At 42.8% G+C, this 13407-nt stretch overlaps 1 protein-coding gene across 3 annotated transcripts in view; it reads left to right on the top strand.

Annotated features, from left to right (window-relative positions):
- The window catches only part of HPCAL1 (hippocalcin like 1), a 122317-nt gene extending 109574 nt beyond the window's left edge, over positions 1–12743 (top strand). For all 3 annotated transcript variants that reach the window (XM_055000054.1, XM_055000046.1, XM_055000064.1), the window contains exons 2-4: positions 1942–2343; positions 3382–3487; positions 12347–12743. In XM_055000054.1, the coding sequence (XP_054856029.1) occupies positions 1966–2343; positions 3382–3487; positions 12347–12444 (582 nt within the window). In that variant the 5' untranslated portion in view covers positions 1942–1965 and the 3' untranslated portion in view covers positions 12445–12743. The remainder of the gene's footprint in view (positions 1–1941; positions 2344–3381; positions 3488–12346) is intronic.
- The last annotated feature ends 664 nt before the right edge of the window (positions 12744–13407 follow it).

Genomic DNA, 13407 nt, shown 5'->3' with positions numbered 1-13407 from the left:
GAGTGGGAGTAAAAAAGTCCTCCGGGGTGACTCTGTTAAGTGTGGGGGTGGCTTTTGGCCCAGGATTCACTTTTGTTTTCTTTGCTGTCCTTGCATCATACTTATTCTGTTTGAAACTCTTGAATCGTCTTTCAAAATATTTTTATTACTGTCCACATAGATAGGTACCACTGTTTGTTTGTGTGCATACGCATGTATGTAGCAAGAAAATATGATTTCTGAGTTCTTGAGTGTGGGTCTTTGTGTGTGAGTGACCATTTTAGTAAATTGCTTTGCAAAAAGATTATAGGAGACAGCACCACATTTAATGTCTAATGTACTGTAATGTACTGTAGGTTTAGGATAAACCTAAAGTAGGAAGTACACTTAGGCAAAGGTATACCTTGGATGTTGGGAATAACTCTTGAACCCTGTTTGATTGTTTGCCTATCTCAGTGAGACTCAAGGCAGGTTACACAGTGTAAGTCAATATGAACTACAGCTGGATCTGGGCTTGCCATCCACCCACCCGGGGAGGGGGGCGGGAATTCCACCCTCACCTGACTGGCACAGGGGAGAATCACATGCACGTGTTTCCATGCACGCCCCCCCCCCATCATGCTGGCAGTGGAGGAGCCAGTGGATACGCTGAAGCCAAGCTAAAGTGATTTCTTCTGAGCTCAGCTTCAACATGCCATGCTGCTCCTCAGTCGCACCAGAAAATGATACTATTTTCTGGCATGATGCAGGAGCGTGCTTGCATGAGAGAGGTACCCCCCCAGCCCCCTGCACACCTAGTTCGGCCCCTGTCAACCCTGGAACATCCCACAAATAATGCAATAGTTCACAGCAACAGTCAGTAGTATAGTCTGCAGTCCCCATCCCTTTTCCAAAGTATCTTTCCATACCATTTTGATACAGTACAGTCCTCCCACCTGTGTAAAAAAGCCCTCCGGAATAATTCAGTTTTGCATAGTTTGTAGAAAGCCTCGTGAGGCAGGCCATTCTGCACGGTGGGAGCCATAACAGATAATTGTACACGTGTGGGCAGCTGTTGATGCCCATATGCAGGGTGATGCCGATACGTAGTGTGGTGCCTGCCGAAGACCCAGCTGACATGTTGGGAATAGGGAGAGAGGTGGTCCTGTAGATATGAGAAACCTTATGCTTTAAATGAAACACAAGAACATAATGAGAAAAATGGTTATGAATTATGTATATATAGGTGCACAAAGAAAGGGAGAAAATTACTTGCATATGATCCAAATTGCCCTTCTTAAATCCTCCCACCCTGTAACCTGTAATGATCCTGTTAACTCACATACAAACCAACTATCCGGAGTAAACAATATATACAAAATATCAAGCTTTTAATAATTCATATAAAGTGCAAAAAAAGTGCTTCAGTGCTAACAGTCAATAACATGAAATTAATCCAATTGTTAACATGTCCAACTGGTGGAAAAGTACAAAGACAGTTTAATATACTTTCCAGAATGCACGCAGGCATTCAGTGATATATCCAGAGAATTTTAGGTATCAGTCTCCGCAGCATATGCTTGCAACAATCCGCGTTTAAGTTCACATTCAAATAAACATGCCACAGTGTAATATCAATATCCCACAATCTCTAGAATGCACCACTATTATCAATAGTACTATGGATGGTAGTCTTTGTAGCGTACGCCTACAGAAATCAACGTGTAGCCTTGTAGTAAGACAAGCCACGTCAAGCCACGCCTACGGGTTTTGCCAACATAGAATCTCCGCCCCGTTTCGTCCACTCACTTCTTCAAAGGCATATTAATCTGTGAAATGACATGGTCTAATTATTTAATATTCCAATCTCCCCCCCCCCCCCAGTGTAACTCTTCATGCGTCATACTCATTTGGGAACCCTTCTATGACTGGGTTTTGAATGCAGCAGTGGCTTTAAAACTAATATGGCTTCTGTTGTTGCAGCCTTAAAGGTTAATCAAGGACAGAATGGGAAAGCAGAACAGTAAGCTGAGACCCGAAGTACTCCAGGATCTTCGAGAAAATACTGAATTCACAGATCACGAGCTCCAAGAGTGGTACAAAGGCTTCCTAAAAGACTGCCCAACTGGCCATTTGACTGTTGATGAGTTCAAAAAGATATATGCTAACTTCTTCCCCTATGGTGATGCCTCAAAATTTGCAGAGCACGTGTTCCGCACTTTTGATACCAACGGAGATGGGACGATTGACTTTCGGGAATTTATAATAGCTCTGAGTGTCACTTCACGGGGAAAGCTTGAACAGAAGCTGAAATGGGCATTTAGCATGTATGACCTCGATGGCAACGGCTACATCAGCCGTGCAGAAATGCTTGAGATAGTGCAGGTAAGTGAATTTCAGTGTGAAGATCAGGGAAGATCATCTAGCCCAGTACAATTCCTTTTAATGCTCTTCAACAAACAGGTTACTACCCTTCCCAAGAACTCTCTGGAGCCGGTGTCAGCTTTTTTAGATTCCCCCTTTCCACTGGCTCCATGGAGCTGCCTGCCATTGCTTTGGGAGAAGGAAGCAAATGTGGAAGCTTGTGGACAAGCAAGAACAAAACCTGTATTTGTTTAAGATCTTGGAAAGCCACTGCCAGTCCTAAGTAGACCATGCTGAGATAGATGGACTTGTGGACTTGTGGTGTGACTCTGTATGAAGCTATTTTGTATGTTAATATATGGATATGCTTCTGTGTCTTGAACACTCAGAAATCCAGCACACCCCACAACAGACTTCATAATGTAGCCCAGTTTGTATCATTAAGTATAACCAATACAAACAAGTGCAAGCAGTATGTTAGGAATGCATCCTGTGCAAATCGCAGTGCCTCTCTTGATGGTTGAAGGTGGCTTGTTAAAAGTTGAGCCAAAGAAAAGGGGGGAAGTCTTCAAGAGACAAGGCAGCAAAAGCAGGGCCAAAACTAGTTCTTACGAAAGACAGAATAATGGCAAACCATATCTGGAATATGTAATGCTAGAAAGCGCGATGCTATGGAATAATAAAAGGTAAATTACACCAGAGTAAAATTGCCGAGGAGTTTTAATGAAGGCTAGGTGCACTATCCACAAGAAATATAAACATATACAAGATAACAGATGATGCAGATAAATGATCTTTTTACACTTGAGCAAATACAAGTTTTAAGAAAGAGTACGGTCATATACTCAATTATAAGACAGTTTCATAAGTACTAGGTCTTGGCTTTTGTTGTCTTGTTAGAAATTTAAATGGCTGATAGAAGTGTGGGATAAGCTTGTAGATATTTTACTTTACATAATTTGCTATATAAGCTTCCACTACGTCAGCCTTATTAACATTTGACCTGCAGTTCTCATAATGTTGTAAAATAGATTTCCTCTTATATTGCTATCCCTACAGGCCATCTACAAAATGGTGTCTTCTGTAATGAAAATGCCAGAGGATGAATCTACTCCAGAGAAACGAACAGACAAAATCTTCAGACAGATGGACACGAACAATGATGGTATGACTTGTGCAGCAAACCACAGCAAAATTTTGTGTCCTATAAACTGCTTGACTCTGCATCTCTTGATGCAGCTTTTTAAATCTAGGAACTAGAATTCCATATGGCCACAGCCTGTGACAAATGCAGAATCTTGAAAAATCAGAATTTCCTCATTTTATTAAGAACAAAACTCTCAAAGTTCTAGTGTTCGTAAATGTGGAAGAACCTGACCCACTGAAGGCAGAAGCTGGAAAATACAGCATTTATTTCATTTCCAGTTCTTTCCCACTTGCGTAGTATGTGTCTCCTCATCAGAATCCCATTTACAGTTTGTTTCCATTCTAGAGTCTCTGCCAAGCAATATAAAACTTTATATATAAGCAGATTTTACTAGTGGCATCAGGAAAGAAGTACTACATTTTTGCAAGTTTGTTCAGTTAATTTTACTTGCAGTATTTGGAAACTTTTAGCTACTGTCTCTTATGTAGCAAAATGCAGATGTATCAGTTCACATATTATGTGAAACCCAGTGTTCATCTTTGTGGGTTCTGTGTAGGGCACAGATTGGGACTGCGCACACACAGGCCAGCAGAGGAAAAGATTTCTAGAGTTTTCCAGAAGGCTAGGAGTGCCCCACCCCGATGCTTTCTGCCAAAACCATCACATGATCAAGAAGAGGGGCACTATTCCCTTAGTTCTTTTTTTACCTCCATGGAGAGAGACTGTCCCTTGCTCTTCTCCATTTTTTCCTTACCTCATTCTTGAGGCTGAGGAGACTTATTTCTCTTAAATGTTTTATCATCAATAGTCATTCTGGTGAAGAATAAAACTACACTTAAAGAAGAAAAGTTTCTATTTTTCCCTTTGTCTTTATGGCTCAAGAGTAGCCTCTTCAAGATTGTGCCACCTGTGCCTTTAAAATGATCCTGAAAAGCTTCAGTTCTGCCTGCCTTATCTTCCTGGTGATCACAAGATAGAACTGCCTGTTCTGTGTGTCAACAATTTACCCTGAAGGCATGATCTGACAAAGCCTCCTCACAACAGCTTTTGCTCAAAGGCTAGAGCTGTGTGCCAGCCTCGTTAAAGGTACTTGCTGTCTGTTTGGCCAAGGGCAGAAACCTGGAGGTGTGGCCTGACAGAGCCCTCAGATCTGAGGCTGAGAGGCAGTTTTCTAAAGACTTTTGATAGGTGCCTGCCTGACTGAAGGAATCCCACCCCTTCCTCCAAGGCTATCCTCAGTTCCAAGGTGAGGTCCCTGGAGGCAAGGCTTGATAGAGCTTATGCAGTGGCATAGCTGCCTCAGAACCATCAGTGTAATGATTGGGGCTCCCCTGTTCATAAAGTTTCACAGCATTAATATTCAGTGCCCTGATCAGGATTCCCTACTGGCGTTAGTTTTCAGTCTTCATGTCTCACAACACTATCACTTGTATTAGTCATTCAGGCTCCAAAAGGGACCTGGCAGTATCCTCACACCACCCCTTTGTGGCTTGGTAGAGACTATCACACTCTGTCTTGAGTGCATGACTATCCAGTGCCCTTTACCTAGCATGACTCCACCAGAGCACTGTTTTTCCTTGCCACATTCCTGCATATAGTTCGGTAGGGACACTTGTACAGAGTTCCCTGCTTCTTTAGAAGCACCTCTGGGTGAATGTCAGTGAGACACTAATCACCTGTTGGGAAGGCAGTCCTCCATAGTCTCTTACTTGGAGAGCTCACACTGGCCTCCTTCCGTGAGCTTGCTACTTTCCCAATGTGGGAGAGTACACAGAATCCACAAAGATGAAAAACGAGTTGCACTTCCCTGTAACTGTTGTTCATCAAGTGGTCTTCTGTGCAGGCATACATCCCTCCCTCTCACCCCACTGTGAACTCGCTGGAACCTTAGTTTCTGAGGGGTCTCCGGCGGTGGCATGGAGAGAACAGAGGAAATAGCACACCTCCTCCTGGTCATGTGATGGTTTTGCCAGGGAAGTGTTAAGAAGAGGAGGGTGCTCATAGTCTTCTGGAAAGTTTGTGTGTGCAGGATCCCAATGTGTGCCTGCATGGAAAGCCACTCAATGAACAACAGATATATGTAAGTGCAACCCTGTTTAACATATTGAAGAAGATCAGCTGCATTGCATGAACTGAACCTGGTTTAGGACTAGAGATGGGTATGAAATGGGGAAAAACAAAATGAGTGTTTCATATTTCGTCGCATTCCACAAATCACGAACTTTCATGAAATTGTCCCGTTTCGTGAAACAATTCGTTAGTTCCGTGATTGATCAGGACCCAGGGCGCTTCAGTGGCCCCCCTCATACCCAGAGATGCCAAACTCTCAGGGAGACTTCAGCAGGCTCTCCTCCACCCACCCTCACCCAATAAGCCAGCAAGAACAAATGCTCTAAATAAGAATATAAGCAACGAAAATTAAAGAAAAAACGGTGTAGTCCTCAGTCAAGCTAGGCCCCAGAGCCAGGCAATGCCCTGAGACTGGGGTTGGATGGGGTGGAGGAAAGAAGGCACCCTCACCCAATGACCTTCCCAGCAAGGCCAAGAGTTGAAAATAAGAAAGAGGCTTTTCAGTCTCTTTTAAAGCAGCCACAAATCCAGCCCAAAGGTCCCAATTCCACTCTGTCACTCCAAATCCCAGAAACAGGTCCTCCCTCTCCCTCTGTCTACTGGAACTGAAAAGCACGAGGCAGAGAGCTGTGCCTTATATAAGAAATGTTCACATAGAGCAGAACAGGAGGTCTCTGGTTGGCAGACAGACCTGCCTAACAGGATTTAGACGGATGAGATTGGTATTCCCATGGCTACAGAAGGCCCATCTCCTCAGTTGCCTAGGAGATTTACCCTTCTGCTCCTTGCTGTATAGGGCAGAATGGAAGCTCTCCAGTTGACAGGGAGAGCTGCCTATCAAGGTTATGTGGGCTAATATTGGGGTTTCCAATGGCAACAAAAGATCTGCAGACATTCTCGGCCTATGTTGCCTAGGGAATCAATAGATCGGCGCCAGCCTGTCTGGCATCATAAATCATTCATGAATCGGCCCCAAAAGTCATGAATTTCATGAAAACCACGGCCCCACGAAACACGTTTCACAAAACACAAATCAGCCTGATTCGTTACGAAATTTGATTCATATTTCGATTTGTGCCCATATCCATTTAGGACCAAGCTAGATTCTGCATAGGAGATCCATAATTAAATCCCTCCTCCAATTGTTATTTTACTTCAAAGCAGCTGTAGAGAGTTCTAAATTTGTTTGAAGTAGCAGATGTGGAGGAGAATAGTATTTAATCCTTCATCCTGCACTATTTCCCCAATATGAATCATACTGTCTCCTCTTTACCTGCATGCAACAGTTTTGGGGGATGATTTAGATTGGTGTGTGGGGTAAAGAGTTAAATTTGGTCTTCCCCATTGCTGCAGTTTCAGTCAAATTCAGAGGCCCATGCAGCTGTTCTTTTAGATACAGAAGATAAACATTTGAAGATTTAAATACAGATTTTTTATATGGCTTGACTCCTGTCATCAAAGTCTCACCCTATGAAACCCCAACTGTATTTATGTATAACTGGGCTGGTGGGCATTTGACAAAGGTTTTGGGGGGAGCAGCTTACATAGCCTGGACTGTCCTGATCTAGTCAGAACTCAGAAGTTAAGCAGGGTCAGTCCTGGTCAGTACTTGGATGGGAGACCACCAAAGAAGACCACAGTTGCTGCGCAGAGGAAGGCAATGACAAACCACCTCTGCTCATCTCTTGTCTTGAAAACCCTATGATGGGTTGCCATAAGTCGGTTATGACTGAACAGTTCCCTTTACTTACTTTATGGGAGAAAGTGAGGATCTGCAGGAGGGGGGCTTAATATTGCTGGAAAACATAGGATCCAAGCTAAAATCTTCTTAGAGCCGAAACAGACGTGACGAATTTCACGTGTTCTCCACGTACTCTCACTAAAATTTCCTCTGCTGAGTATTTCTGTCATTGTGTGCTGTTCCCTGACCTCTGTTCTGTATATTCCTCCTCCAAAGTAGTGCCTACCTGTGCCCACGACCCCCAGTATCCGCATATGTGGGTTTTGAACCTCACACACACCCTTCTGCATATCAGTAAAGTTTCTTGAGCCTCTAGGTATGCAGAACTCACCAGTTTACAGCATAAAGGTATTTTAAAGATTAACACAGAGAAAAGCATAATACATGCTGTTTAGAAAAGAAACCAAAAGACAAAAATAAAGTTACTCTGAAACTGCAGTAATGATAGTTTGCTGAACTGTTACTTAATACTTTGAAAACTACTTAGGCTAAGAATCTTCTTGCATTATTCTTGCAACTTCAGGGCTATGACGGACAGCATTTTGCCCTGAAGGCTGACTTCTGATACCGTCTTCTGGGATAAATGTTTCAGAAGAATTCTTTTTGGAAGATGGATTTTGTTGGAATCCTTTGATCAAGAATTCCATCAAGCGTAAAGCTTAGAGTTACTTTTAAATATGAGGCTAGTAATAGGGAATGCTAGCTCTGAAGCTAGTTCTTCCAGGTATTGTGTTCTATATTATTAAAAGCAGATGAAGAAAGACAGGAGTGTTTTTTAATTACATCCACATGTGTGGGTGCAAGTTTCTGGAAGAAAGTGTATTGTTATCTGTGGGGTTTACCCCCTTTATGAGACCTGTATGTTGCTGCCTCCCTGACTAATGTTCCCAAAAGGTTTTCATTGCCACCAGCAGCTCTCACCTTGGTTCCCTTAGTTTGACTTGTAGTATAGGAAGGCTTTGGGTAGAATGACAGAATATTTATTGTGTGAGGATCATTGTGATCCTCAAGGAGATCATTTATACTAGATGTTTTACTTTAAACAAAAAATAAAAATATGTGTACTGGTTTCATAGTAGTTCATACGCATATAGTAGATCATAAGCGTAATGGTTTCAAGATAGATACAGGTCTTCAAACATTTATAAACAGACTCAGCCCCCCCTCCCCCCCACCCGGCCCCTTCATTTTATACTTTAAGACTTATTGTCCCCCAGTTTGCCACTTGGGCTAATATTTTCCATAAAGAAAAGAAAACAGAAGTTTCCTTTGGGTTACAGCTCTTCATCCTTTCTTCCTCTTTCCCCCAGAACAGCTCTGACCACAGTAAACACACATTCAAAACCACACATTAGTTAGGTAAAATTTTAAAATAACATAAATATTTACATAGCAAAACATTACATTATTGAAAGGACAATTGAGTGTGACGGCATTCAGCCCACTGCTTTTTCCTGGAAGTCTTTTCACCATCCTCTGTTTCTTACCAGTTTTTAATAAGTAACTGAGGTCTCAAAATGCAACCAGACTACAAGTTTCTCCATTGCAGGGCTTGTGCCCCTTCCAGCTGAAGTCATTCAATTGCTCTTGTCCTCAAATCTATCTTCCTTTTATATATTGGATCCAGTTATGGCTCCAACCAAGTTGTGTTGATCCAAACTCACATCTGGGTTCAAGCCTCTGCATGACTCATTCCATGAGCATATGGCTAGCCCAGTTATGAATGAGTAGAACAGTAATATATTAGCAGGAGGACTAACTATGAATCAAATGATATAAGAGAATATGCAAAAATTGCCATCATAATCAGTAATAGTGGTAACAATTGGCAGACAGAACAGGTGGATTATAATTAATGAAAAGTTCCCCACAAGAGAATTCTATCAAGGTATCATAGGTTTATTGCAGTTGAGGCTACTGGCATTCAGAGAATTAAGGAAGGCCCCCTCTTTTGGCTTTTATGAGATGCAAAGCAGCACACAACTCCAACATGACTATCCTTCCCTCTGACAGAACAACTGTGGTGTTGTTTTCATAATGGGAACAAGTGGAAGTTGGTTAAGAATGGCCTCAGAATGCATTGTGATTAATTGCCTATCTGGATCATTGATACCCATTTGCATGTGAGACAGCATTTGCAAACAGAAATGTTTTATAAACTCTAACAATGGTTTTTCTGGCAGGTTTATTATTATATTATAAAATCCCCTCTGCACAAAAGGGAAGAGTTCCGCCCAGTGCACCAGGTTATCACACCAGTTGAGGAAGAACTAGAACAGAATGCCTATAGCTAACTGTAACCCTGTATGATTAATTGGTGTGCTCAAGGCCAATGTGCTGGCTGGCTGTGCCCCCTCCTACATATGTTTACCTGGACATGACTACCGCGCCTAACTGCATGTTGACTCTCTCTTGTGACTGAGAACTTTTGGGAATGAATGGCCCCTATCACTGGGATGGAGCCAACACATGCTCAGATTTTAGGTGCTTTGCCTATATTGAGTGAACATGCATAGAAGGGGGCATGGCCAGCGGCACTTGTTTACATGCAGGATGTGGATCCAGGGCATTCATTCCCCATCCACAAGAACAGCATGTGCACAGAGCTTAAATCAGGGCTGCTACCCAGGATGTGGGTTTCTAATATTAACCATCAAGTGGCTGTTAGAAAAATGAAAAGCAGCATATATTCCAGCTGTGACTTTTTCCAGCCCTGCCACATTTTTGGAACAAGCACAGTTATGAAGCAATGACTTGTAGACGTCATCTGTGCTTCATTTGCTTATTTCAGTATTTTAATCCCTTCTGTCCAAAGCAACTTACAAAATGCAATTTACAAATATACCAACAGGAAACAACAATTGAAAATACCGTGCACTGCATCTTGGTCTTGTCCTGGACCCACTGTCCTGACTCACTTAAGCTCAGACTAAGAGCCAAAGACCAGAATTCCTTTGGCTCATGCTTCTGGCCACACCCAGGCTAAATACTGCAAATAGAGAAGAGCAGCAGATCAGCCCAGATTTCAGTCAGCTGCCCTAATGATGTTCCCTACCTTCCTCTCCCACTTAGGCAAAACCATCCTGAAAATAGTTGCATAATTTCTCTTGCAGGCATGGTCTATACCGAGGGGCCCAACCTTTTTGACCCTGCGGCCACTTTTGAAATTCTAACACACTGTGGTGGGAGCAGCAGCAAAAATTGCCTGTTGCAGGAGGCAGAACCAGCCACAAAATGGCTGCTTCAGCTTACCTTCAGTCACACAGTGAAGATCCTTGTGCTGTGGAAGCAGCTTCTGCCAAAGCAATTATTTTTTTAAAAATCAGCACAGCCAATCAAATCTCCAGTGGCCAATCAGAAGCCATGCTTAGCAAAAGCCCTACCTGTTCCCACCCACTTTCTAAAAACACTTGGTGGGCACCAGGAAAGGTGCTGGCAGGTGCAGTGGCACCCTCAGGTACCACATTGGGGACTTCTTACCTACACATTCAGCAGAAATGAGAGGATGCTGTGCTGGTAGAATTGACTGTTCCTCACAAGTAGAAAAATTAGCACTTCAGGGAAAGGGATTCTAGCTCTTCTGTTAACCAAATATCTACTTGCAAGGAACTTTTTATCATAGTGGAACATTTAAAACTAGGGTCCCTTATCTGCTGACTGAATATATCGAGTCTATTCTACCATTCAAGACTTTATCACCACATTACGTTACATGTGTAGACCTGGCCTTGAACATGAGGTATGTGAAGAAGAGAGAGCTAAAAAAAAAAAAAAACTGGGTCCAGGAGAGACCCTTGAACTAATAATCTGTTATAATGATAGTGCTTGATGGGTGGCACTACCTGTTTCAGGAAACTTGCATCTCGTGCTGTGCTTTTTCCAAGTCCCAGTGATTGCAGCTACCAGTCGTAGCAGGAAAACTCTCTTCATAATATCAGACCATGCTGTTTACTGGATGTTACAGAGTGGGCGTATAAGGGCATACCATTTGCAGGGGGAAACTCCTTGTTTTAATTCTGCCCTGATTTGAAAGTGTTTGTGTCGATTCAGATAGCCAAGTTAAGGCATGGTTGTAGCATTTAATGATTACTTAATTGCAAATACTTTGGCTGCATTGGTACATGTATCACTGTCAGAGTGGCTGAAGGTGGTATTAGTTTAAAAAAAAATCTCGGTGTGAGATTCAGCAAGATGTCTATTCAAGAAAATAATGGGTCCCTACATGTTTTCCTCACCAATTCCATTTAAATTGTTCCATATTATTGCATTTGCCTTGATTGGTTGGATTTGTAACTAGATATGAAAATCTTGTCTGGAGCCAGTTTGGTGTCGTGGTTAAGAGCACGGGACTCTAATCTGGAGAACTGGGTTTGATTCCCCACTCCTCCGCCTGAAGCCCGCTGGGGGACCTTGGGTTAGTCACAGCTCTCTCAGAGCTCTCTCAGCCCCACCCACCTCACAGAGTGTTTGTTATTGTGGGGATAATAATGACATACTTTGTAAACCGCTCTCTGAGTGGGTGTTGTCATTCTGAAGGGCGGTATATAAATCAGATATTATTAATATGTTCTTATTCCCATCATGATTGTTCTGTAGTCTAGATTGTGTCAACATTTCCTTGGAGAGCTCTCCCCCCGCCCCCCAAAGTCTATTAGATTTTCTTGAATAAGGATCCCATGAAAGGGTTAGTCCAAAGGCCAGTATCTGAAACTGGTGTGTGTTTAGTGATGGTAACACTACCTAACGCAGGCAGTGCAATGCTAAACAGCATTATAACCTTCTAAATCCATTGAAATCAATGGGCTTAGAAGGCTGTAATTCTCCTTAGGAATGCACTGTAAGTTTACCAAAACTCATCTAAATGCACCCTGGGCTGGAATATTTGTCATGGTAGCTGCCTGACTCATTTAGCAGGAGAATATATTCCACCTTAACCTCATTGGCAACTGAACACACATCTTTAATCCTTCAGTCATCAGGTCTGTTATTTATACATTACATTTGGCTGCCTTTTTTGGGCACAGGACTAATTTGCTTTTGCTTTTTCCCCTCCTTCTTCTTCCAAGGTAAACTATCCCTTGAAGAGTTTATTAAAGGTGCCAAGAGTGATCCCTCGATCGTGCGGTTGTTACAATGTGATCCAAGCAGTGCAAGTCAGTTCTAATTTAAACTCTGGACAGTTTGCAAAGAAAATTACTGGCTTGTTCAAGCTTTGCTTGTAAATGGATGCCTTCTCAACCATTCCTCAGTGGTTCGTGGATGAGACACCACTGCCAGATTGTCTGTATATCCAAGTGAAAAAGAACCTCTCGCTAACATTGATGCAATTCCTGCTTCCACAAATTCTGATTTGTTTTTCATACCCCATATAATTTTATGATTCACTCTCCACATCTAACATAAGGGTATGTTTACATACAGGTTAAAGAGGGGGTGATTGTGTATCACTTGGTTAACATGAATGGGATGATGTATTGTCGAAGGCTTTCACGGCCGGAGAACGATGGTTGTTGGGGGTTTTCCGGGCTGTATTGCCGTGGTCTTGGCATTGTAGTTCCTGACGTTTCGCCAGCAGCTGTGGCTGGCATCTTCAGAGGTGTAGCACCAAAAGACAGAGATCTCTCAGTGTCACAGTGTGGAAAAGATGTAGGTCATTTGTATCTACTCAGGAGGGGTGGGGTTGAGCTGAGTCATTCTGTAAGAGTTTCCCAGGGTGTGGAATGCTAATGGCGGGAGGCTTCACTGTAACCTGAGGAGGTCACTGTAACCTGAGGAGCCCAATGCTCGACAATGCACGCATTGTCATCAATCTGACAGACCGTCAACTCTCACCAGAAGAAACCTCCATCTTGGCAAAGGGAGGAAACTTTGCAGTCACCCCCACCAGAATTCCTGTGGAAGACATCATTGCAAATGTAGAAGCTGCCATCCGTCATCTACCTGAAGAGGAAGCTGAGGAAATAAGAGGAGAGACAGCCAGGATTCTACGAAAGGCAAAGCTTCCCACCAGCAATATAACACGCAAGGAGAGAAATGCCATCAAGACCCTCAATGCAGATCCAGACATCATCATTCTACCAGCTGATAAAGGCAATGCTACAGTGATCATGAAAACGGAGGAATACAA

This window comes from Eublepharis macularius, chromosome 1 (assembly GCF_028583425.1).
Source record: "Eublepharis macularius isolate TG4126 chromosome 1, MPM_Emac_v1.0, whole genome shotgun sequence".
Taxonomy (NCBI): domain Eukaryota; kingdom Metazoa; phylum Chordata; class Lepidosauria; order Squamata; family Eublepharidae; genus Eublepharis; species Eublepharis macularius.
This window is presented reverse-complemented; position numbering and strand designations above follow the sequence as displayed.